This window comes from Rhinatrema bivittatum, chromosome 1 (assembly GCF_901001135.1).
Source record: "Rhinatrema bivittatum chromosome 1, aRhiBiv1.1, whole genome shotgun sequence".
In the NCBI taxonomy this organism is placed as follows: Eukaryota; Metazoa; Chordata; class Amphibia; order Gymnophiona; family Rhinatrematidae; genus Rhinatrema; species Rhinatrema bivittatum.
Window position 1 is genome coordinate 61695542 of NC_042615.1, and position 27726 is coordinate 61723267.

At 43.4% G+C, this 27726-nt stretch overlaps 1 protein-coding gene across 3 annotated transcripts in view; it reads right to left on the bottom strand.

Moving 5' to 3' along the window:
- CYFIP1 (cytoplasmic FMR1 interacting protein 1) overlaps window positions 1-27726 on the bottom strand; it is a 250653-nt gene that overhangs the window by 141702 nt on the left and 81225 nt on the right. For all 3 annotated transcript variants that reach the window (XM_029611029.1, XM_029610852.1, XM_029610940.1), the window contains exons 11-14: window positions 20162-20279; window positions 12246-12368; window positions 11029-11154; window positions 729-895 (exon numbers count right to left, since the gene is read on the bottom strand). In XM_029611029.1, coding sequence (XP_029466889.1) covers window positions 729-895; window positions 11029-11154; window positions 12246-12368; window positions 20162-20279 — 534 coding nt within the window. The remainder of the gene's footprint in view (window positions 1-728; window positions 896-11028; window positions 11155-12245; window positions 12369-20161; window positions 20280-27726) is intronic.

Genomic DNA, 27726 nt, shown 5'->3' on the forward strand with positions numbered 1-27726 from the left:
TAGACACGGTCCCCATTCAAACCGTTCTCAACAAATAATCCCAAGGCAGCTCTCCCCTCTCAGCAATTTTATATGTCCTATATGGCTCTTCTTCATGATAAGGACATAAGGGGCTCCCTAAGGTACAGCTATCTTAAGTAATTTTCTCTTATATAAGGCACAGTTATATTTTAAAACTCTCTCCAGTGGGGAGTGCTGCAACCTAATTGACTTTCAAGCCAACTAAGTTAAAGTGATGCTTTAAATAATAAGCCTTTGTATTAGACTAACTGCAGAAGTTTCAAGTCATTAGTTTCACTAGAAACAGTCAATGAAGGTGATGTTACATAAAATGAAACCATAAATTAGAGAATAAGCTATGCTTTCTTGATGACAACATTTTATTTTATTTATTTTTTTAAGGTTCTTATATACCGACGTTCGTTAATAACATCACATCGGTTTCCATAGAACATAAATGCAGCGACAATGGCCTTACAGTCAAACTAATTTTGAACTGGGGAGGAAAGATACTAAGCAACAGGTCGTAAAAACTAACAGGATCTAGGAAGGGGGGTGCTATATTTATAAAGGGGGATATTACAATAATCTTCTATAACTTATGTACAATCAATACATATGTGATATTAAAGAAGTTGGTAACATTCAAGGGAAGTAAGATGGACAAAGTTATAGTACATTATTAGTCGGCATCATTAGACATAAAATGTTGAAGTATAAATTCTAACCTCTGAATGACATTCTTCTTCTTCTTTATTGCCTGTCTTAATGGCTCTCGGAGTGTGACCTGGGCAAAGTCCTGCAGGGCAGCATATATGGTATGACGGATGGCATGGTTGAAAACACTTTCCATCCTACCCATGAGCACCTGGAGCCCCTTAATCATGGCAATAACCTGCAGCGAAATCATACAAACATACGTAAAATGAATTACAGACATCGAGGCGAGAAACAAGAATTGAGTGGCGTGCTCTTCTCTAAAGTAGCTCCCCCTCTTGTCGGCTCCCTGAAGCAGTCACTAATGGCATCTAGAAAATTTCCATTGAATGAACCTTGTCACCTTGTTATGCCTTTCTGTATAAAGGGCCTTCTGACATCAGAATGAAAAACCCCACAACAAAATGTATATCCACTGCCAGTCCTGTTGTACAGAATTTGCATTTATCCATTTCACCAATTTTTTTCTATGCTGACCGTGAACCATCTTGTCCATATTCTACTGTCCTGTGATTACAAGCTCATTTTTTAGGTTTACTTTCCCTTTCCTATGAGATATAATCCATCTTTTTCAGCTGGTCAGGAGCACAGAATCTTTAGCAAATGGGAAAAAGGAGGGCTGGGCCAGGTGTGGTCAGGAAAGGATTTAGTAAAATTTCAGCACTTCTTGGGGTATCCCAATTGAAACATTTTGAATCGTTGGCAGAAGTTAAAAGGAACCTATTGATGGGTTGTTCTCTTTTTGAAGGGTATTGTGTACATGCATGCAAGATAACTGGTATGATCTCTAAAGTATACTCTATATTGAACAAAGATAATGCATATGAATCTAAGTATTTGTAAGGTTGAGAGTCAGTCTTTGGGGTAAAGTGGGATGAAAAAGAATGGGACCTATGCTTTACATCTGTTAGAGATAGTTCCATATCTTCTTCCTCGATTGAAAATGGGTACAAGATGCTATTTTGATGGTATCTATATCCTCTGTGAATCCATAAAATCTATCCTCAATGTAGCAATATGTGCTGGAGAAAATGTAACGAGGTGGGATCATTTATAGATATGTGGCAGTTGTGTTCTAAGATGATACAATTCTGGAGGGAAGGAAAAATGCTAGGAGTTGCTGTGATAAATAAGCCAGAAGTGTGGTTATTAAATACATCGGCAGTCGTTGTCTCCTTGCAGAGTGGAGGAGTAGCCTAGTGGTTAGAGCAGTGGGCTACAAACCAGGAGACCAGGATTTGACCTTGGGCAAGTCACTTTACCCTCCATTGGCCTCAGGTACAAACTTAGATTGTAAGCCCTCTGGGGATAGGGAAATACTATTATTTGCCAACTGATTCCATCCACTGGGGTTGAAGTACCTTCTCCATTGCAACTATATCTTTTTTGAGATGCGGCGACCAGAATTGTACACAGTATTCAAGGTGCGGTCTCATCATGGAGCGATACAGAGGCATTATGACATTTTCCGTTCTATTAACCATTCCCTTCCTAATAATTCCCAACATTCTATTTGCTTTTTTAACTGCTGCAGCACACTGAGCCGACGATTTTAAAGTATTATCCACTATGATGCCTAGATCTTTTTCCTGGGTGGTAGCTCCTAATATGGAACCTAATAACGTGTAACTACAGCAAGGGTTATTTTTCCCTATATGCAACACTTTGCACTTGTCCACATTAAATTTCATCTGCCATTTGGATGCCCAATTTTCCAGTCTTGCAAGGTCCTCCTGTAATGTATCACAATCCGCATGTGATTTAACTACTCTGAATAATTTTGTATCATCTGCAAATTTGATAACCTCACTCGTCGTATTCCATTCCAGATCATTTATATATATATTGAAAAGCACCGGTCCAAGTACAGATCCCTGAGGCACTCCACTGTTTACCCTTTTCCACTGAGAAAATTGACCATTTAATCCTACTCTGTTTCCTGTCTTTTAACCAGTTTGCAATCCACGAAAGGACATCACCTCCTATCCCATGACTGAATAGGCTATCCAAGCTTTACAAAATCATCTACCAGATGAGTTTCTCTTGGGAGAGTATGCCAGAGCCTCTGTCCATACAGAAAAATGTTCTTTTAAGCTCCTACCAGTCTAATGTACACAGGAGGTATTATCTGCATAAACCCCAGCTAATCTTACTATTGCAACTTTTACGAACTTTCTTCCCATATATCTGCTCATCTCTCAGCTATTAAATAAGAAAGCACATTTTCTTCTCTCTTTTGATTCTTATCTTTTACTTTGCAATTTGCCTTGGTAATAGTGAAGAGGTTGGAAATTGCAGATCACTAGTCTGACTTTAGTGGTAGGAACATTAATGGAGACTCTTCTGAAAGATAGATAATAAAGTATTTTTAATATAGCATGTTGTGGAATCTGAGGCAGCATGGTTTTATTGTGCTGCCAACACAAGTGACTTCTTCCCTAAATTAAATGTTCCTGTTAGTGCCTGATTAAATTTTGTATCTTTATTCAGAAGTTCTAGCCAGGAACTAAGTTCACTGATAACAGTTGACTTGTCATCAGCACCATAAGATGATCTATGTTCCACAAAGTGTAAGGGTACTTTGAGAGAAGTCTCTATGAAGCCAGACTAGTTTAGTGGCAATACGAAAACAAAGATTGCACTAATCAGAGAAGTAGAAATATTCAAGGCTGTTGAAATGTTAAAGGATGATAAAGGTTAACCAGTATATTAAAGGTCAACATTAAGTTTTGTTTCTGCCTTCTGGGCTCAATTTACAAGACATCATATGACTTAAAAGAATCCAGGCTTATTAGCATATGTGAGATAAAATTATAATACAAAACAGTTGGAAAATGCTGTGCAAAGGAACCTATTGATGCAGTGATGTATTTAACTGACTGGAATGGCTTGGGAACTCTGAGCTAGTGTTTACTCTACATTGCTTGGTAAGCACTCCTATTATATTTCTCTTACTGGCTGATGGTATTCAGTGATTACTAGCACACCCCGCAGAAGTCCCCCATAGCTTAGGAGGCAGTGTGGGTGCTCAACACTGTCAAAGTCCAAGGCAGCTGCAATGAGCTCACTGTCTGAAGAATGCTTCAAAAGTGTGTTCTTGAACATAACTGGCCCCTTGCTGAACCAGGACTTGAGTTTTGGCTTTGGAAGTACTGATGTATAAAAGTTTGACTTCTCAATGCCAAAGGGCTGTCAACAGATGGTGCAGTTTCTGGGTTCTCTATCTGTGCCATCAGTGCTGAGGAAGATTTACTGGTCTTTGGAATCATGCCAAAGATGTCCAGGAATTTCGGTTTTCAGAACTTGATGGCCCTCGGTGAGAATCTTGAGCAGATGTCAAATACCCATCAGGTTCTAGCCCAAACACTTGAAATCATTGGCTTCCTTCTGAGACATAGTGAGGAAAACAAACAAAGCAAAATCTAAAGATCAAACTGTAGTGAGAAAAATACTAAGATTACTGGTTCGGGCCACACAAGGATTATTTATTTATTTAAAATACTTATATTCTACTTGTTTTTCAATGTCATTCCAAGCGGATAAGAACAAAATTCCTGGGGCCCAGCACATGAGACAGAAAAACAATTAAATATTGCTATCTGCTGCACTGTCTGCTCTAATGAAATATGAGGGCTCGAAAAGGAGGAAGAAAAATAACTGAAGTAGCTTAAATGAACGTTTCTAAAGAGGTGAGAAGAAAAACCCTTCCAACTAGATACAGGGACAGAAAAAGGACGGAGGGGTCCCGTTCAAGAGCAGCAACAACAAAGTCCTTTTAGGATTTTCAACAGCGGTGGAATAAATATTCTGCATTAGTGCCAGGCATCACCCACTTGCATGGCTGATTTATCTTGCTTGTTGATGAAGATTACAAATAATCTGAAAAATGCCTTTGAGTTCTAGAAAGCGCATGTACGAACATCTTATTTGTTGGCTCTTCTAAGCTACTAAGACTCACTTTCTCCAGGACCAATCCATAGCTACTAGAACTCTACACTACAATAAAAGAAAGCAACACAACCTACAATTAAAGTCAAGTCAGTAATTAGGTACATCTGTAGAACACAGATGTATTGACCAGAAAGCATTAATTATTGCATCCTGAAAGGGCATATAACACACATCTGAAATTTAAAATACAGAACCATTTCTGTTGTATCTTGAACTTATTTACAAAATGCCCCTGTACTGCCATAAGTTGGTGGTTTTATTAAAACTGCTCCATTTTATAAAAATAATCACGCTAAGATTAAATACAATGGTATGAAAGCCTTATTTTATGTTCAACAAGCAAAACATTTTGCACAATTGCCAAAGGCAGTGAGGATGCAAGCAGTGTTTTGTTTCCTGAAGTAACTGTGACTGGGAAGTCAGAATGATTAAAATTTGTGTTGTAATCAGGCTGACATTTTTTCTAAACAAACTGAAAGCAATAGATTTGAGATAAAAATTCAGCAGAACTCTGTCATATAGAACCTGTTTCTCTTCTAGTCAAGGTGAAATTAAAAAGTTAGAAATTTTTCTTACATCTACTTACAAAGTTAACAAAAAAAGGAGAGGAAACTGAAATTGAAAATAAACTAAGGAAAAGTTAACACAAAGATGAAAGCCTTTTTAAGCAGGTCTATAATTAACTTGATTGTTTTTGTTTTATTTGGTATTTTGTGTGTTATTATATGTGTATGCTAGTTATGCATGTTGAATTATGGATGTAAATACATGATCCACACTGAACATTTCATATAGCAGAGTTGCTTACCCTGTAACAGGTGTCTTAGAACAGCAGGATGTTAGTGCTCACACATGGGTGACATCATCGGATGGAGCCCGGCACAGAACTTTGATCTCAAAGATTCTAGAGCTTTCAGCATGCCCTAATGAGCATGTGCAGCTGCCCCCTCAGTCCATGATATAGCAGAAACCATGGAGAAACCAACTCCCAGGGGAGGCGGGAGGGTTTTGTGAGGATTGTACCTCAGGTTTACAGAGATATACCAAGGGTGCCTTAGCTTTACCTACCCCTTGACAATCCAATTGGAAGTTGGAAGGAATGACGAGCACAAGGAGGAAGATCGGAGGACTGCCAGGGCAAGCACAAGTCACCCGGCTGTCGTATCAACCCCAAGCGAACAACTCACTGCCAAAACAAGCAGGGAGTAATCCACTGAGATGAAGCACTCAGTCTTTTTGAAACTGCAGAAACTGAGCGCCATTACCCCAGGGGAGAAACTTGCCCTCCCTAAGGAAGCACATGGCTCAGCAATGGACAACGTTGTATGACCGAAGACTCCCCTGTCCTGAAAAAGGGACAGGGGACCGAAGACTCCCCTGTCCTGAAAAAGGGGAAAAACAGCTTGCACGCTACTGCAAGCAAAGGGCAGTGCTTCTATTGTGGGGGACTCAGCCCCCAACTCCATCAGCCGTGGACATGGCAATAGGGTGAAAGGCACAATCGTCCAGCTGATAGACTGAAACTCTCCTCACAGAGGAGGGTTCTGCGGGCAGGAATGACCGATGATAGTGAGCATCTTCCTTAAAGATCGCTGAGTCCAGCAGATTCCAAAGTTGCTCCCGAACAGGGGGAACCCTGGAGGATCACCGGGGAGCAACACTGAACAGGCTCCCTCATGATAGACTTGCTGCGTCTTAGAGCGCCCAAGGGAGAGTGGTATTCTCGACTATTCTCGGGGCTGGTGCCAGTCTCGACTATTCTCGGGGCTGGTGCAGTGGCATACCTCGTCCAGGTACGGAAAATGAGGGACACCCCTTGAAGGGGTGCATAGTCGGGTGTCGAGAAGGAAATCTGAAAGGGCTGCCCTGGAACCCAGTCGAGTCTCTCCTTCCAGAAGGGAGAGGGAAGCAGCAGGATCGGGATCTAGCATCCTCCCAAAGGAGAGTTCAGGCACAATCACCGATTGACAACGTGACCAACCCACCCACAGGTAGCCAGCCTAGGAGAGCAAAGGTCGCCACTGCAATCCTTAGAAGGGCCCCTGCTGAAGACGGTCTATTGACCGCCGATGCCGCACCCTGCTTTGTCCTCCAAGGAGACGCGCCGATTCAGAGGCTCGGGGCTCCGAATCAGAGAAACAACATTTATCAAGAACAGAGACCCAGGGACTGGTAGAGGGCAAAGATATATGCTCTGCTGAGAAAGGAAAAGCAAGTTTGCTTACCGTAAACGGTGTTTCCGTAGATAGCAGGATGAATTAGCTATGCTGTCATGGGAACTGCCAATCAGGGCCCAGGAGGCGGAGCTTAAGAAGCAGAGTGTAGATTTTTTCAGTCTCTGCGGTTGCATGTGAGTTCCCGCGCAGGAAAGTAACAGATTCTCCTCAGTCTGTTTTTTCCGCACGCGGAGCTAAATTCTCCTCACACTTCTTGCTATTTTTTTTTGGAGAGAAATGTCGAAAAAGCCCTCGGGCTTTAAGCCGTGTCCCTGCGGTAAGATCATGTCCATCATCGACGGGCATGATCGCTGCTACTGCTGTTTGGGACCGGATCACAATCAGTCGGATTGTGATTTTTGTGAAAGAATGTCCCCGCGAGCACGATGCCATAGGGCCTATAGGATGCTCGAACTCTCGATGGAAGACAGATCGTCGACGACTCATTCTTCGCCAGGGCCAGGGTCGCTGGCACCGCCGCCAAAGAAGAGAGCATCGTCATGGGACCCACAGACCTCCAGGACTGGAGGTAAGGACAAGCGGCCCAAGGTCCAGGAGGAAACCCAGGGATCTGGGTTGAAACCATTGGACAGGCCGAGAGTCTCACTGTCCAAATCAACCTCAGATAAAAAGCGGGCCTGACTATCTTCGAACCATGTACGGGATCACAGGGATCCAGAGGTGCCGAGGAAACAGCGGCCTATATTACATATTGAGCTGTCAGTTTCCCAGGTGGGGCCGAGAGACAAACCGATACAGGCAGCGCCGGCAAAAAAGCACCGCTCATCAGGAACAACATGATCAGTCGAAGACAACAGATTCGGCGCCGAGGACACCGGAACAAGGAACATCGAGGCCAGAGCCGGCGTTGAAGAAGCGGGAGACGGCCCTGAAAAGGCCAGAGCCAGCGCCGAGGAGGCCGGAGCCGGTGCCGAGAGAGCGGCAGTTGGTGAAAAAAACCAAGGCTGACATCGGAGAAGCCGCAACCAGCACCTAAAAAGGTGCAACTGGAGCCGAAGAAACCGGAATGGAGACCGGGGTTGCGAGAGACGCGACCATCGGAGCAAAAAACTCCGGAGCCGGCTCCTAGCACATCACAAAGGGAGCTCACAGTGCAGAAAGGGCTCACACAGCAATTGGAGTCCCTATCGAGACACCAAAGACAATCCTCAACATTAAGTCGTACATCTTCAAAAAGATCTATATCCGGGAGGGATTCTCTGAAGGATAGTAGACATTCAGACTGAAGGAAAAGATCTAAGTACCATAGGGATTCTTCTTCCTCCTCCAGACGAGATCATGGTCACGGACATAAACGTCGCCAGGTCTCACACAACCTCATCTTCCTCCCATCATAAAAGAAGGTCAGAAAGCTCTAGCCGTTCAAATACACGGATAATACGAGGTTCGTCTTCTACTTCCCCTCATTCTATCTCCAGGTCAACGGACAGAGACTTATCTGAACACCAGTTGGGCGGGCATAGTAGCCAATCAAACGGGGACAACAGCTCATGGCCTCTTACCCCGCAGTCAACCCAACCAGATATTTCAGCAAAGTTGGGAGCATCTCAAGAGCGCCCCCCAATGCCACCACACACCACAAAAGCATTTTGGGACCTTACACAATCCCTAGTGGGATTTTTTGATACGCTTAAATCTTCCTTTACATTACCACCGGAATCCTCATCTACTCACGAGGTTCCAATGGAACAGTCCCAAATAACCCGAGAGGAACCAGTATCGGTTCCGCTACACTCTCCGCCCTTCTCGCCAGTTCGCTCACCATCTTCTCAAAGAGACTATCTCATCACAATCTTCGCCTTACTCCACCACCATGTACCCGTCTGACCCGCTGGAACAACCTGCGGAACCGTATTCTCCCCCAGAGGATCTTTCTTATCCAAAGTTTGTGGATAAGATGGGAACCATTTTAAAGTTGGAAGTGCAGAAATTACCAGAACCCAGAGCGGAGACATTGGGTCTATTAAAGATTTTCGATACCCCTGGAGAACCCACTTCACTTCCACCACACAATGTGTTACACAGTGTTCTTCAGAAATCATGGGAAACTCCATTTACATTATCAGCAGTGTCTAGAAAAACTGACTTAAAATTTAAACTGCAAAAACCTTCTGCATATTCCACTCCACAATTACCAGACATGAGTCCATTGTAATGGAGTCAGCATTGCAGAGATCCAGGACGTCGAAGACACATGCCTCCAACCCCCCTGGCAAAGATAACAAATGTCTAGATGATTTCGCTAAACGAGTCTATCAAAATGCAATGCTAACAGCACGCATACATCATCACCAATTCTACATGGTACAGATGTATATAAGCAGCTAAAGGAATGTTTACAGTGACAGGGGATAATATCCCTTCCCCTATTTCAGACATGGAGGAATGCTTGCGTCACTTGGTTAGGGCAGTATACGAGGGATTTGAGAACTCTTCTCGAGCAACGGCAATAGCGGCATGTAGGTTAGCTTGGCTTAAGGCCAGTGCCATACGAGAGGAGTTACATAAGTTAGCTAATCTCCCATGTATGGGAGATAATGATACAGTTAGCAAGTTAAAGGATTAAGCGCTTGCAGTACAGTCTTTAACACCACCAGCATCTTCCAAGAGATATTTTCATACATCTTGTAGACAACCCTTTTCTCGAAGACCATATAGAAACTATCAACCGTTCAGAACGCAGAACTGAGGGCATCATGCTGAGGGATTGAGTGCCCTGAAGGCACAGAGGCATCAACTGCATCAAGAGCACAGAGTGCAATGAAAGCACCATGGCATTGAGTGCACCTTGCCAAGCGATCAAGTGCACAGAGGGCACCATGCCAAGGTATCGAGTGCACCGAAGGCACCGTGGCATCTAGTGCATCATGACGTAGAGTGCAGAGGGCACAGTATCATCGAGTGCACCGTATAACAGCACCACAGCACAGAGGGCATCAAGGCCTTGATACCGAAACCGGTGCAGTGAGACTCCAGTTCCAATGCCGACGGCACCAAAGGCTACTGTGGGTGGTCACACACCTTGACGCAACGAGGGTGACCCTGGACTTCGTCAGCATCAAGGGGATCATAGTACCCGAAGATGGGCCCCGTCCCTGACAGTCCTGACATTGATGCGTCGGACAAACGGTGCACTGGTCACAGCTGTGATTGGGCAACCTTTCATGGGCATGGCACCAAAGTGCGGCAGCAAGCTGCTAGCCCAGGGTCCACACATTCTCTCTCCCAGGGAGACTGCATTGCCAAGGCTGGCAAGCAGAAGGGAAGACAATATCATCCAGGGCTCCCGCCCATGGAGACTATTTCCTCGAGACATGGGGAGGATGAGCTCTTCTCCCCACAGAAATGGCATAGTCCTCAATCCTTCCACCATCTGAATCCACCGATGCCGAGCGATTGATGAACCGCCATGGAACTCCAGCCCGGGTAGAACTCAGGCAAGTCCCCATGCTCAGAGACCTACACGGATCACAGAGGGACTACATAGTCCAGTCATGCCAGCACTGTGGAAAAAAAGAAAACAGACAGAGCAAAGAGGACACAAATAAAAAAAACAAAAACTGCTCTTGCAGGTTTTTGTAACAGACTGTCAGGCTGCACAGGGGAGTACCCACCATGTGGCTGGTAGACAGTTGGAAAAAGAACAAACTACAAGAAAAGCTGCAGCTCTAGAAAAAAAATCACTTACATAACTGTAAGAAGAGAGCAAAGCTGAATACAGTGAAAAACATTTTAATAACAACAAAAAAAAAGCACGAGTTCCAGAACCACGAGATGACAGCTCCACGGAAAAGAAGAGACTGAGGGACTCTACCTATGGAGAAGGGTGATGACTACAGCTGCACATGCTCAGTAGGGCATGCTGAAAACTCTAGAAATCTTTGAGATAAAAGTTCCGTGCAGGACTCCATCTGATGTCATCCATGTGTGAGGACTGCCATCCTGCTTGTCCTAGGAGAAAGGAAGTTGCGGACTATAGAACCTATAAATAAATACATTTAAGTTCAGGAATCAAGAAATATTAATTTAAATAGGTGAGCTTTTAACTTTTGAAAGTTCAATGGTGTTGAATACATTTCGACATATTTCCTTCAACTATACATAAAAACTACCTATATCCTACCTCCACTAGTGCAAACTTCTCTTCACTAGTATAATTGTATCGTGTTGCTCTTTCATACTCCTCGGCATTGTCTGGGCAGTCTTTATTGGAGTACTTGTCAGTTGGATGCACAAGCTTCCATGAATACTGTAATTCACACAGGTGGATAAAGATAACAAGAAATATATCAAACAAGGAAAAGAACTTCAATTTAGAAAATAAGCACACCAGACCTTATGAAATTTCTTTTAAAATAAGATGTAAGCCAATGAAAGAGAAAGCAGTAAGTAAGGAAGGGCAAGACATGAGAGAGAAATAAGAAGGAGGAGGGAGTACATCTGTTCAGATTGACTGCTATTTTTCAAAGTATTATTCTCACAGGAACAACGTGGGGAAAACCCTTTGTTACATTTGGCCTATTTATAAGAGGGTGAGTATTTCCTATTGTAACTTTTGAGAAGCCCATTTCATCCAAACACTTTGCTAGTATTAGCATTCAGGCCACAATCATTCAGGCCGATTCAGTAAACTCCGCAGGAGAGCCGGTGCTCCAAGGCAAGCACCCGCTCTCCCGACGCATGCCCAGGCACCTCTCCTGGGCGCCCGATTCTTTATTTAAATTAGGGCCTGCGTTAGCGCGTCCCTAGCGCCTCCCTATTAGCAGAAGCGGCGGCTGTCAGCGGGTCTGACAGCCGACGCTTCATTTTACCGGCGTCGGTTGTCTAATCAGCTGACAGCCACGGGTTCGGAAAAACGGATGCCGGCATAATTGAGCATCCGTTTTCCAACCTGCGGGCCGTGAGCAGATTTTTTTTTTTTTTTTTTAAGAAGTTTGTTTTTTTTCTTTTAAATTTTTGGGGCCTCTGACTTAATATCGCTATGATATTAAGTCGGAGGGTGTTCAGAAAAGCAGTTTTTTTCTTCTTTTTTGTACACGTGCCTGGTGCCGTCTGAAATGAACATTTTGGGGGGGGGGGGCGGATTGGCCGCATGTTTTCCCACGTGCTATTACCCCTTACAGTATAAGGGGTAATAATAGCGCGTCAAAAATACGCAGCCAAACGGGGGCTAAACGGTGCACTCGGCCGAATGCACCGTTCTGTATCAGCCTGATTGAGATAGAGAACATTAGGGTTAAATCTGTACTCTTCAACACATCACAGATTTAATCTGTTTTCCTGAGGGATTATAGAATTAACCAAAAAAGGGGTATCCTGTCCATGTTTTAGGCAACATACCACTTCCATGACATGTGCACTCCACTGGGATAGAAGCTGCAGTCCCTGAAGAGACAAATCAAAGAGTTTTCGATACTCTGCATCCGTTTTCTGAGCATCCTGACGACCGGACCCGGTCACCACCTAAAACAAAATAAAGTATAGTTTCAACATGTATACAAGGCTTTTTTTTTTTTTTTTATAACTTTCAATTTTCATTTTAAAAAATGTACTATCATTTATAAATATTTAAAATCTGAGTAAGTAGGTCAAAAGAAAAATGTCCATAAAGTAGTATATGAAAGTTAGTTATACTAGGTGTTCTCCAAGGCAAGCAGGATTTAAATCTTCACTGGTGGGTGATGTCACCATATAGGAGCCTAGCCGAAAAAACAACTTCATAGCTTTTAGAGCTTTCAAATCTCTATTGAGCATGTACAGACCATGCCCTGCATCTAGGGCATTGTACGAGGACCCTCTCGCTTCTTTAATTTAGCTAAATAAAGAAGCCAACTCCTAGGAAACGTGGGTGGGTGGGTTCTGTGAAGACATATCCTTCTGCCTTTGGAAAATACCAGGTCAAATATGGAATAAAAAGGCTGATCTGTGCTAGTTAGGGCCTAAAGTTTCCCCTCCCCTCTCCTGCAGAGGGCAAGCTGCAGCCTGTGCGGAAGCTGGCGGCATTGGAACAGGAGCAGCACGTTCCCAATTCAGAAGCTTTTTACTATCTGCTCAGTCAACATTGGTCTCCCATGAAGACAGGTCAGGAAATCTCAGTCCATGGGCGGCAGAAAAATGACTTTTCATGGTCTTGGTTCAGCTTCTGACAATACTCTGGCTGGCTATGAGAGAGTGAGATTATAAGGTGGGGGCAGGCTGCCCTCCACACCATTCAATGTTCACACTTCCCCTCTCTTCCTCTTTTACTGGAGGTTGATAAATAGACCACTCCTCCAGCTTTCTTTTTTCGCTGTCGTCCTCCATGGGGAAGGTTGGGTAGATCAGGCAGGGAAAAAACGAGGATTCCTTAAATACTGAAGTCCTTTTGAAAACATATATATTTTGGTATCACGGGTGAAGTCGGATGGTTGTGCTTGTTTTGTAAAGCACGATCCCGGATTTTTGTTTATCTTTCGAGTTCAGCGTGTGTGAAATGACAGGTCATGTCTGATATAATGGATGTCACCAGTGAGGTTTAAAATGCGTGTTCGGCCAGTGCTGAATGCTAATTTTTAGGTCTGTGCACATTTTTTTTAAACTCCCAATACATTAGCAGAGCATTAGCTTACTGCATCTTTAATTTAAAAAAATATATTAATCTGTGTGTTAAACTGCGCACTGTATTTCAGCGCACAGTTTTATCACACAGATTACTATATCTACTTGAAGGTAAGGTAAATCAGACATCTTTTGAAAACTGCTGATCCAGACACTGCCTGACAATCAACACAAAATACTGTAATCTGTCAGGAAACATCATTACATATTGGGGTATGAAGCAGATATTTTTTTTATTTGGAGGAAGAGCGAAAGTCTCATCACTGCAATACCTCCCAATGTATTCTTTCCCACTTGGAGAATCCCCATCACAAAACTCCTCTTCCTTCTGCTACATTCTTTCTGAAATAAAGGATAGGTACTGCAGTAACCTTTTGAGAGAGTGAGTAGGATGTAGCTTTATACAAATTAGCTGCATGTCAGACTATAAAGTGATACTGCTACAGCAGATCTCCGTGCAACCCTCCCCAAATAGCCATTAAGAGCAAGGACAAAAACCACATCAGAATGGGTTACTGAGCAGCTATATATTTAATGTTATCAATTAGGATCTAATGATATTTTCAGAATAGTCAACGTCAAGGAATTTTTCATTAAAAATGAACTGAAATTAGAGAACTGTATGCTGCTATGCAGTGATATGCATTAGAAACAATCATATCTAACAGAAACTTGCATGTGATGCAGTGTTAGATATTGCACTGCAGCTTCACAAAAACTGACAATTATAGATAAGTAATCTAATAGTTTAATGGAGGTGCACACTTCATAGAAATACAGAAGGTATCAGCAGAAAAGGACCACTTGGTCGATCCAATAAACGTCTTGTGCCTGCCCACTGTGCAGTCACAGCTTTTGCTTAATCTGTGGTGTTCTCCCCCCCTGCCACTAAAGTCCCCTTGTATGTTTGAATTCTGCCACTGTTCGGGCTCCTCTAACTTCTGCTGGAAAACTGTTCCAGCCATCCACCACCACAGGATAAACTCTGTGGATCCATAAAGTCTAGATGTTGTGAATGAAGAGTGGGTGGCTCACGGGAATGACGGCTACAACTTGGTGATAATACCCTTATTCAATAAACATACACACAGTTTATGCGACTCCAACATTGCTCTAAGCTTCAGCGGCAATGAGGAAATGTGGAAAAAAGGATTTGCATTCACAAAAAAGCGGGGAGTAGCTTGCTTGTTACAGCGGTTACTACCCCAAACCAAATATGCTTATACTTCACTTTCAATGCAAAGCCAGCATAGCCCTCTGCTTCAACGGCAGGGGAGCAAGACAGATACTTCACTTTCAATGCATAGCCAGCATGGCTCTCTGCTTCAACGGCAGGGGAGAAAGTTTGACACTTCACACGCATCCAGCATAGCTCTCTGCTTCAGTGCCAGGGGAGCAAGACTGATACTTCACTTTCAATGCATAGCCAGCATGGCTCTCCGCTTCAACGGCAGGGGAGGGGATGAAGAAAGGTGGATCTATATTCAGGCAACAATCAACAAGGAATGAATTACATAGTCTGGATAAACAGATAAGCATGGGTGTAGCTTGCTTATTGCAGTGGTTACTACCCCTAACTAATTAAGCTATTTCACTTAGATGCAGTTCCAACACTGCTCTCTACATTAATGGCGGGGGTGGAAGGGAAATAGAATAAAAATGGTTACTAAGAGCCAAGAGAAACGGTGCGAAAGCTTGCTGGGCAGACTGGATGGGCCGTTTGGTCTTCTGCTGTCATTTCTATTTTTCTATGTTTCTGTTTCTTAATGAAAAAGCTTTTTCTCACATTTCTGTATTTCATATAATTCCTTGTCCTTGCATTTTCATGCAATGGAAAACACTACCTTCTAATAGTTTACTGAAACTTGCAAGATATTTGAATGTATGTATATTTTCCTTTCCCTTCATTCTGCTATAAAGTGCACTATTTTGATAGCCCTCTTTTGAACGTCCTCTACCTTGTCAATGTCTTTTAGAAGATAGTGTTCCAAAACTAAAAACACAGTTCTCAAGGCAGAGCCTCACCAGAGGAAATATTTCTTCCTTCTTTCTGCTAGTGATACCTCACTTTATGCACCCAACTATACTATTAACTTTTCCAACTGCTCTGCCATGCTGACTAGCAACCTTGAGCAGAGGCGTTGCTAGGCACTTAAAAGGCCTGGGACTCCTGCCCATAAGCATTTTTAGCTCCTCACCCCCCCCCCCCCCCTCACTTCTCCTCCCAAGACTTTGTAGGCTTTCCTTCTAACCCTTCCTCAACGTCACCTACAAATACACTGGGGACTTACCACTCACCCTTTTAGCACACCACTAGTCAAGGTCTTAAAGACAGAAGAAGCAATTTAAGCTGAACTCTACAAGCAAATGAAAGCCAATGCAGAAACTTTAAAGCTGATGAAATATACTCATAAATCTAAATGCAGCTGCAAATGTGGCACAGTGTTCTGGACCAGCAGAAAGTGGATCAACTGACTAAGAGGCAGATTTGTATATAAAGAATTACAGTAGTCTAGCCTGATTAAGGCCAGTGACTGAATCAAAGTGGCCATATCATCTCTGCCAAAAAAAAAATGAATGCTGTGTAGGCACTATATATAGAAGAAAGAACACAACATTTGAAATGTGATTACTTTTAAACTTAGGTACGAATTAAGCATGTTCACAGTAATTTCTTCATCTTTGTTTTATTGGATTATTTTTGTTCGTTTTCAGGGTTTTTATTTTATTTTTTTCATTTTCTCGTGCTTTGTTTTTGGGAAATAGGGCAGTATTAGCAAAACAGTGCACCCTATTTGCTAAAAATAAAAAATTCACCTTTTCTTTTTTGCTTCTTTTGAAATGAAATGAAAATGGGCTCATTCATCACATTTTACACTTTTTTTTCAAATGAATGCATATCTCTAGTATGAATCTAACACACCACCAAGGGTTTTGGCAGAGTGCACTGATTCTTTGTAAAAGAGAGAAGTGATAGTTGGCACAAAGATTTATTTACTCTCAGTATTTATTAAGAGTTTGGGAACAATAAACTGAGCAGTTGGGATCAATAAATTGAGCAAGAAGTTAATTCATTTGTTGAAGAAAATATTTCTTTTAAAGTTGAAATTGTGTTAAAGGAGGGAAATTGTTTATTTTAAGTTACTGATTATCCTAGTCAGGAAAAGAGCAGCTAACAATAGATTTACTTAGAATTTCAAGCATATTACTGACTTACCCCTAGATTCATGAAAATGCGTTAACGCATTGATAATGCCCATGAGAAGAAAAAGGGGTGTGTTTAGGGAAATGTTAGAATTACTGCACTAAGTGGTAACACTTCACATCGGTAGTATCGCGTGGTGCAGTAACACGTATCACACCCAGCAATAATCCCTCTTTTTGGCATAGAGAGAGAGTGAGAGTGTGAGAGATTGAGAGTGAGAGAGACTCTCTGCAAGGTCCTCATAGTAATGAAGTATTTATATCTCTATAGGAGGGCCATCTAATAGGTCAAGGTGAGGTGTTGGTGGTGCTTTAAGGGCCAGTTTCTCATGTAGAGTGAGACATATGAATAGCACAGTACACCTTGGTGAAGATTTAACATTTGGAGTGAGGAAAGTCTCACAAAGATGAAATTTTGTACTATATTCTCTCACCCTAGCCTGATGGACTCTATAACAAGGTACCATCAAGCTAGCGTGAGATAACACAGTAGAAATGGGAAAATAGAAATCCAAGAAGGAAAATACATTTCAATATTAAAGAGGGAGATAGGAAGAGATGTTACATGTGATATCTAGATTATCATGTCCAGCAGGCCCGAGTGAGGACGCTCTCTGTTTGCGGAGTGTGCTCCATTTGCGGCGAAGATAAAGGCCCTGGTGAGAGAGAATGGGTGTGAGAGAGGGGAGGGGGTATGGGGGAGGGGAGGGTGAGAGAGAGCAGGAGGGTGTGAGAGAGAGCATGGGAGGTAAGTGAGAGGGAGCCGATATGAGGAGATTGTAAAGGAGTGTGTATGTGTGAGAAAGTTTGGGAGCTCGTGTGTATGAAAAAGGGATCCTGTGTATGTGAGGGTGCTAGCCTGTGTGAAGGGATTGTGTATGCGTGAGACAAAGCTTGTGTGAAGGAGTGCATGAGAGAGAGAAAGGGAGCTTGTGTGGGTATATATGCAAGAAAGAGGGATGTGGGGATGTGTGCGCGCGAGATGAGTGAGAGGGGCCTGTATGAAGGTGTGTGTATGTGTATTAGAGAGAGGGAGCATGTGTGAGAGAGGGAGGGACAGAGGGAGCCTGTGTGAGGGCCAGTACTGAGAACGGGGTCAAATTCTGGGACTGGCAATAGAGTGGAAGGGGTTGAGCCTAGAGGTGGAGGGGAGAGATACTGGCAGGTGGAGGAGTTGGGGCCAGAGAGGGCAAAGTGGCCAGGGGAGGAGGGAGAGAGAGTGGAAGGGACACTCTTACAGTGAATTTCTAGAGAAATTCTGCATCTTTAAGTAATAACTTTTTTATCAATTTAAAATGTAATTACTTAAAGACTATCTATAATAAAAAGGCTTCAAAAATCCTCCTTATTAAATCTATCAATCAAAACACTTCTCCAAAAAGGAGGAATTATATTTTACCCTTACTAACACTCAAAAATGTTTTTTTGGGAAATTGTATCAGAATGATTGTGCCTTCACAGTCGCCTGGCTCTTGCCCTTACAGGGCTACAACCAGTATCGTGTATATAGCACACAGAGTCACCTCATTTACTCTTTCCCAGTTTATTTTTTTAAAACCCCATCATGTGACTCACTATTTTCTTAAAAACCTATCTCTCATGCAGTATTTAAACTTTACCCACACCTAAGTGCTCCACACATATCCTCAAAGCATTTCTTTCAAATTCTCAATTATTGATCATTTCAAATCTCAAACACATTTAAATGCTTATCTCTTTCTTTGCCCGCTATTCATTCAGTTCGCAATGCCGCTGTTATATACACACTCCCGCGCCTCCCCTCTGTGAGCGCATCCACCTCTTCTGAGACCTCTGACCACCTTGCTCTTCCTGTATGTTGGTTTGAAAATGTATCCGCCGTTCTTGTCTGGCTTCTAAAAAAGAGGGAATTTTTCCATTACCCACCGGTGGTCCCGATCTGCCCCCCATACTTGTTACTTCATCACCCGAGGAATCATCTGAGCTTGAATCAAATGTTTTACGCTGTGATGACACCCTTTTAAATTTAGGGTTCATCCAAAAATAGATCGAACCCTTCTTATAATCCTCCTCATCCCTTATAAATTTATTGACCTTTTGCTGTTTAACTTCCTCTGTAAAGTTGTTTATTGCCTCCTGATGATCCTTCCATTTACTCTCAAATATCTCCTCATTTTGGGCCTTAATTTTCATAACTAGCTGTTCCTGCATCAATGAATCCGCAGTCATCTTAGCTCTTTCTATAATCAACAGCATCAGATCTAGGGAACATTTGTTAAGAATCTGATTCCATTTACTCAAAAATTCTTCCTGTTCCGCATATAGCTTCGGTTCTTTTAATATCTCCTCAGGCCTCGGGGGATTCTCTGAGCCCGACAGTACTCTATTAAAGTGCCATAATGGAGGTTGGTTCTCACAAGTCGTTTATTCAAACGTAATAAGCTTTCCCAAGTTTCACCAACCTGCACAATCCCCGTAGCAAACACTGGAGGGGCCGTAAAACATTTGATTCAAGCTCAGATGATTCCTCGGGTGATGAAGTAACAAGTATGGGGGGCAGATCGGGACCACCGGTGGGTAATGGAAAAATTCCCTCTTTTTTAGAACCCAGACAAGAACGGCGGGTACATTTTCAAACCAACATACAGGAAGAGCAAGGTGGTCAGAGGTCTCAGAAGAGGTGGATGCGCTCACAGGGGGGAGGGCGCGGGAGTGTGTATATAACAGCGGCATTGCGAACTGAATGAATAGCGGGCAAAGAAAGAGATAAGCATTTAAATGTGTTTGAGATTTGAAATGATCAATAATTGAGAATTTGAAAGAAATGCTTTGAGGATATGTGTGGAGCACTTAGGTGTGGGTAAAGTTTAAATACTGCATGAGAGAGAGGTTTTTAAGAAAATAGTGAGTCACATGATGGGGTTTTAAAAAAATAAATTGGGAAAGAGTAAATGAGGTGACTCTGTGTGCTATATACACGATACTGGTTGTAGCCCTGTAAGGGCAAGAGCCAGGCGACTGTGAAGGCACAATCATTCTGATACAATTTCCCAAAAAAACATTTTTGAGTGTTAGTAAGGGTAAAATATAATTCCTCCTTTTTGGAGAAGTGTTTTGATTGATTACTTAAAGACTGTCATGTAAATTGTGTTATTTTGACCAATATAAAGTTTGCAGAATTTTAAGTTTTTGTGCGCAGAATTCCCCCAGGAGTAATAACGTACTCTGTTATATAGTTTGTTAATATGCTAATCCTATCATAGCATATTATAACTTGCTTACCACTCAGACTTTACTCCCTACCTCTGGCAGAAACACTGGCTATATGGGAATGATCCCCTTGACCTCTTTACATACAACACCAAAGGTGTAGCTGTAGTGAAGCAGACCCCAAAAAGAGTCTTTGTAAAACACTTACTATCTTAAGATCTTTAACCTTGCAATATACTTAACAGTAGTATGAGTATCCTACAAACCTCACTGTTACTGTAACGAGCCAGCTCTGAAATGAAGCGCATGTGGTCCTCCCTGATCTGGATCATCTGTTCACAAATGTTATACTGGGGGCTACTGCTGGAGGAAGTGCATGTCCACCTACAGAAGAAAAAAAAACCAAACTATGATTATATATGGTAAACTAGATTACATCACATGAGAACTGGCTCATTCAGTCTGCCTAGTTGTCTAACTCTCTGGTTCTCTACCGCTTTAGGTAAATAAGAATATAAACTCAGCACAATAGCATTCCACAAAAGAAGCTTCAGATGAGGTTCAATTCATTCTCTTTTAAGAGGACACTTTCCAGTTCATATTCAGTATACAAAGTAAGAATTGGTAATAAGGAATCCCCCCTCCCCCAATAAACATAACTAGAGGCGTCCCGCAAGGTTCCTCGCTCTCCCCCCGACTCTCTTCAACATATATCTCCTCCCCCTTTGCCAACTCCTATCTAACCTAGGCCTTACCCATTTCATCTATGCGGACGATGTCCAAATTCTCATTCCTATAAATAAATCTGTCTCCAAATCACTCAAGGTCTGGGACAACTGCCTTAACTCCATTAACCTGCTTCTCAATAACCTCAACCTCGCCCTCAACCCAGCAAAAACAGAACTACTCATTATCTCTCCAGACTTAAACCACCTCTCCCTGGACAGTTTCAACCACCCACCAAGTAAAAGACCTAGGTGTTATTCTAGACAACCAGCTGAACCTGAAAAAATTCATTAACGCCACGATAAAAGACGGGTTCTTTAAACTCCAAGTTGTAAAGAAATTAAAACCCCTCCTCCACCTCTGTGACTTCTGTACAGTCCTCCAAGCCACCCTATTCTCAGAAATCGACTACTGCAACTCCGTTCTCCTAGGCCTCCCTATGACTACCATCAAACCCCTCCAATTGCTCCAAAACACCGCAGCCAGAATCCTCACCAACACCCGCAAGAAAGAACATATTACCCCCCCATCCTCAAGGACCTCCACTGGCTCCCCCATCCACTATAGAATAATCCATAGGAGCCTCACTATCATCCACAAGTCACTCCACAACCATCACACTCACGGGCTAGAAGACTCTTTAAAATGCCACACATCCAACAGACCAGTCAGAGCCGCTTACAAAGGATCCCTCCACACACCATCGCCCAAGCTGTTCCACCTCGCCGCTACCAAAGAACGGGCCTTTTCATTAGCAGGACCCAAGTTATGGAACTCCATGCCTCCAGACCTACGCCTGGAACACTATACCCAAACCTTCAAAAATAAAAATAAAAAAAAACTAAAAACCTGGCTGTTTAAACAAGCCTTCACATAGCCAATTCATTCCCTACGATTCTCCCTACCGCTATCCGCCTGTATTCTTCTACCTATGATTCCCCCTTCTCCTTCCTAAACTTACATAAATTATTGTATATATCCACTGTATATTGCCTTAATATAGAATCCATTGTATAATGGCTTTAGTTTAGAAGCCACTGGATCTCCAGTGGTCACACCTCCGACTTCCCAGTTATTCAAATTATGCTCTATGTAGTTAACCATTTTATTTCCCCTCCAAGTTACCCCTCCCCCCTGTTCATTGTAACTTTGACCCTTGTGGCGTTTTTGTTACCAAGTTCTTTGTAAACCGATGCGATATTTTATATGAATGTCGGCATAGAAAATTCTTAAATAAATAAATAAATACAACAATAAAACTAAACAAACACTACACAGCAGACTGAATGTGATCCACCATTTAAAACACAAAAATATTACTCCCAGTATTTGCCTTTTCTGAGATTCGAAAACATAGAAACCTTTCTTCTCTACTTTAGAGAATGTGTAAAATGCCATCCATGCATGAAGCGGCATTACAACTTTCACTAAGGTTTTCAGCAGATCACCCGTTAACCTACTTTCCTAAGAAAAATAAGGCTAATGAGATCACGATGTCTCTGTGTGCATATATTTATTTATTTAGATGTGCGCACCTAATAACAATTTTTGCTTGTTATCCTATCAATACCAAATTTGCAGCAGATGGCAATGGAGACATGAGGATCCTGATAGGACTGTTTATTTTTCAGATCCATGAATGTGTGCAACTGAAGATACAGGCATCTTGGAGAGAAAGCAGCTTTAGTTCCGGGTGGAACTTCATGTGTTTTCAGGTTCCACAGGAGTATTCTAAAACATCCACTTACAAGGAGGGCACTAAAAACATCAATGACATTTCACAGGCTGTCACAACTGGGTGGCCGCCACCAAGCTTAAGATTTGCCCGTTAGAAGGTGCTCTGAATGATTAAGTAGCACAAAAAGAATGTGCAGGACACCTTTTGGCTTAAGCCATGTTTTTTCATGAATGGGGTTCTAAGGAGTCTTCCTGTGGCAGAACAGACTGAAAAAGAGCAACAGTAGCCTTTAGTGAAAACAGTTGTGCTGTTTTCACAGTCTAAACTAGGAGAATAAATAGCTATATTCTGTATCAAGAAAAAGTAAGGAAAAACCAACCAAAATCAGATTTGGTGGTAAAAACTACTGCAGCACAGAACTGCATTTTAGATACATTAGGTGGATCAACTATTTCAAGGAAGACTGCTGGGGCTAGTAAAGTGGGAATGGCAGACATCTGCTTACAACTGAGGTATAGCAAAGATATACAAATTTAAAGACTTTCAGTATGCCTCATCATGGACGGAATTGAAAGGAGAGGATAATATTGTTTGAGTAAGAATTTCTTTGCTGCTGCGCCACAGAGAAGGTTACCAGACCTGTGGAATTCATTGCCAGAGGATGTGGTAAAGGCAGTTAGCATAGCTGGGTTTAAAAATGGTTTGGAGAAGTTCATAAATTTCTATTAATCAAGTTGACTTAGGAATTAGCCACTACTTATTACCGGCATTAGTAGCATGGGATTTATTTAAAGTTTGGGTACTTCTCAGATACTTGGATCCCGGATTGACCTCTGTTGGAAACAAGATGGACCCTCAGTCTGACCCAGTATGGCAATTTCTTACATTCTTATGAGTCTTGTCCCCAGTAGAAAATGTTTTTTTTTTTCTAGGCCATGTCCCCAGTATTGAAGGCAGTACTCACTGGTGAGCTTCAACCCCACTCCCAGGTTGGATATGACCAACAAGTGTATAGGGAGTAGGGATCATCCTCCTCTCCCTGCCAGGGGGCCAGGAAAGGAATGGGGAGATGGTCATTGGCAAAAATGAAGCCACTACCACCATCCCCTTTATGTGACCCACAGTGGGCTGATAAAAAAAAACTCACTGCTGCTGCCCTGCCTCAATTCAGCTCATGCTGAGTCAAAAAAGAGCCACTACCTGTTACTGCTATTCCCCAGCCCGCAACAAGCTGTGTCCCCTGCTGCAGGGCCCAAATAGACGAGCAGTGGTATTGCTCCCTCCAACCCAGGCCACAGAAGCATCAAAGCCAGCAGCTGGGTGCTATTGTCTTCTCTTAACCTCACTGTCCCCTTTCCTTGGTTCAGATAATCCATTTGACCCATGCCAGACAGAAAGGAGTGGACGACAGAAAACTGGGGTAGAGAAGCACCCAACTGCGAGCCCTGCGCTCCTGCCTGCCAAGCTAAAGAGGGAGGTGAGTGAGATATATCAAAAAAGCAGGCAGCCAAGGCAGGACAACTATCATCTCTAACACTGGGGGAGCATGGAGAGTGGGAACTGAAGGGGCAGCAAGCAGAGCGCGAGGACGTGAAGGGAAAGGGAGACTAAGAGATTGTATTGGAGGGGGAATAGTGAGAACTCTGGGAATCGGTTGGAGGGGGTGAGTGGAGATTTGGATGTGGAGATTCAGGAACAGGAAGCACGGGGACTCAGGGAATGGAGGGAATGGGAAAGGTAGGGACTCCCACAATTTCCACCTTGCCTGGAATAGTCTTCCTGAACTGGTGCACCATGCTCTCCCCTCTAGCTACATTCAGGTTCAGTTTTATAACTCACCATTTTAAGCTTCTTTTAAACCTTAAGAACTTCTCTATAATAAATACACTTCCCATAGATCATAATTTTCATGTATGTTTGCCTTGACTAAATTGTAAGCTCTATGGAGCAGGGACAGTCTTTTGTGTACAGCTAGTTGTGCTTTAGAAATAAATTGTAGCACTCTGATCGGGCAGGCGGTATGAGCAGAGTGTAAAAGATGGGGGTGAGGATGTGAGATGGGGCTAAAGGATAATGGGTGAGGATAGAGATGAGCTAGTGAAGGAATGAGGGGGGGGGGGGAGAGAATAGGAAGTAGGAGAAAACTGAAAACGGGAGTTGGCACATTGCTGCCTCAGGCTCAACACTGTCTCCTGTTATATTCTGCCACTGCCACTGCCCCCAGCCCAACCCATGCTGCAATCCTTCTCCCAAAGCTTCCCCTCCCTCTGTCTGATGCTGCTGGTTCTCTTCCGGCTCTTGCTCAAAGCCTCTTTTCCTCTCCTCTCCCCTATGGGAAATGCACCTTCCTACTCTCTTCTCCTGCCCAACGCTGCCTCTGACTCTCCCGCCCAGTTTCAATGCTGCTGGATGGACAAAGGGCGGACCTGAATAGGAAGAGTTAAAAAGGGTGGAAAAAGAAAGAGGGAGAGTGATAAAGAGAAAGCAAAGTCAGGAGAAGGGAGAAGGAAAAACGAAAAGAAGAAACAACTGAAATGGAAAATAAAAAGGAAGGAGAACAAAAACACCAAAGAGAAGAAAATATAAACAGAGAAATGTGGAACAGGGGATGAGTAAAGGGGAGAAGCAGACCAGAAAATACAACCATATACCCCCCAAAGGTTGGAAAACATTTTCTGAAAGAGTTTATTAACCAATACAAAGAATCGTAAGTTCCCAATCCAAAACTATTATAGTATGCATCTGACCCCCACACAGAAATAGAATTAACAAAGTTGCTTACCTGTAACAGGTGTTCTGTTCTTACCAGCTGAGTAACGCCATCCGACAGAATCAGGTGTGGAGCATGTTCAACTGAGTGCGCGTTCAACCCTGCCTAGATTATTGCACAATGCATGGCCCCTTCGGCTCATTTATATTTAAGGAGTGCAGCTGCCGTAAGTCCCTCGGGATCACAACTCCCAAATATTTTAGTTTGCCGGCAGCCCATCGAAAGGGAAACACCCCGTCCCACGTAACTGGAAGATTCTCGTGTAATGACAGGGCTTCCGATTTATCATAATTAATTTTGAGACCAGCAACCAATTGGAACCGATCAAATAGGTGAATGATGGCTGGTACACTGGTACGCGGTTTCCCCACAAATAATAAAAGGTCATCAGCAAACATGGCCAACTTCAAGGGGTGTCCATCCAGACTGATACCGCTAATGTCTTTGGCACGCCTTATACAAATGGCCAAGGGCTCCAGTGCCATAATAAATAGCACAGGAGATAGGGGGCACCCCTGTCGCACCCCCCTGGAGATCGGAAAAGCCGCCGTGGGCAGGCCATTAAGTAAGATAGTAGCGCTAGGGCGCTGGTATAATACCTGTAGCCATTTTAGGTATGCCCCGGAGAAACCATATTTTTGCAACACCCAGAACAGATATTCCCAGGAAAGCGAATCAAACGCTTTCTCCGCGTCAAGGCTCAGGATCAAGGCTTCAGCCCCATCCGGATAACTTAACGCGCCGATCAAGCGCCGCACATTCCGTACCCCCTGTCGACCCGGGATAAACCCAGTTTGGTCCTCATGAATGATACTGGGCAGGACGGTAGACACCCTGGCAGCTAAGACAGAAGCCAATATTTTAACATCTACGTTGAGCAGCGAAATTGGGCGATAAGAGCCCACCTCCGCCGGGTCTTTCCCGGGCTTAGGGAGCACTACAATAACTGATTGATTGGAGGCTGGCGTTATGTGACCAGTATGTAGTAAATCAGCATAATAAGCTTGCACAGGCTCCAGCACCCCGAAACTAAGAATTTTATAGTACTCAGACCCCAGCCCATCAAGGCCCGCCGCTTTACCCAATTTAAGCTGTTTGATTACCGCATAGATTTCTTGGGTAGTTATCGGGCTATTCAACATCTCTAAATGGTCTAAAGTTAATTGCGGCCAAGGTAAATCTGCAAACAACTGAGCAGCAAGGCCCGTATCCATGGGCTTCGAGGCATAAAGGGTCGTGTAATATTCTAAAAACCGGGTCGCTATTTCCTGGGGAGTTGTGTGGTGCACCCCTTTGCTATCCTTAATTCCCACAATCGAGGCACGCTGACCTCGAGGTCTAACCAGATGGGACATTAGCCGACTGGCGCGGTTACCGTATTTATACAGCTGGTAACGGTAATATCGAAGGGACTTAGAAGCCCGCTGATGCAGTAGGCCATTGAGAGCTTCTCGCGCCCTATCCATTTGGGCTTTAGTATCTTCAGATAAAACCCCCATATGGGCACTTTGGGCCGCTTTAAGTACTCCGTAAGCCTCAATATTTCCTCGTTGCAGCGTCTGTTTTTCTTAGCCACATACGCAATAATAGCCCCTCGCATGACCGCTTTCCCCGCCTCCCACACAATTGACGGGGTAACCTCCGGGGTCTTATTATGGGCGACATAATCCTTCCAGCAGGTCTGCAGGTACCCATGAAATTCCTTATCTAAGTAGAGATCAGGTCGCATGCGCCAAGAGTGAGGGGGTCGAACCGTTACCCCCAATGAAGGACCATAGTCACAGGGGCATGATCAGATAACGAGATAATCCCTATCTTGGCTTCCTGTACTTTAGCAAAACACAGATCTGAGACCAGCAAATAATCCAACCTAGAATATACCTTATGCGGATGAGAAAAGCGAGTGAAATCACGCTCCAGCGGGTGCAGCACGCGCCAAATGTCAAGCAAATGAAGCTCTTGACACAGTAAGTTTACCCCTTCCGTACCCTCCCCTCGGGAAGTGAGCTTGGGGGGTGCGTAATCAAGCTGGCGATTGGCCACGATATTAAAGTCTCCACCCACCACGAGACTGTGGTCCGAAAACTCAGCCAGGAGATTGATTAGTGATACAAAAAACCCCCGGGAGTATACATTAGGGGCGTAAACAGCACAAAATACAATACGATGTTGAAACAAAGTGCCCGCCACCAGAACATATCGGCCGTCCGCATCCTGGCAGATACGCTCCAGCTGAAACGGCAAGTTTTTGTGAATAAGAATGGCAACTCCCCTTTGGCGCCGATTATAGGACGAATAATATGCTTGCCCTACCCAGTCTCTTTTTAATTTTGCATGTTCCGCATCCTCCAAATGCGTCTCTTGTAAGAGCGCCACTTGCGTTTTCATACGTTTGAATAATGCAAATAATTTGGTCCGCTTGATTGGGGAGTGGATACCATCCACATTCATAGTAACTATTTTAACAGGCTCCATCACGTTTTAGCAGGGAGGTAAACATGAGGAAAGGGAGGACGGGGCAGCCGAAGCCACCCAATCTCCCCGCTTAGTTTGTGGGAACCCCTCCCGGCCTCCCAGCCTAGGCCTTGAGGGGAAGTTGCAATCCTTACTCGTGCCACCAATAGAATACGTGAAGACCAAAAACCCTGAGACCCTTT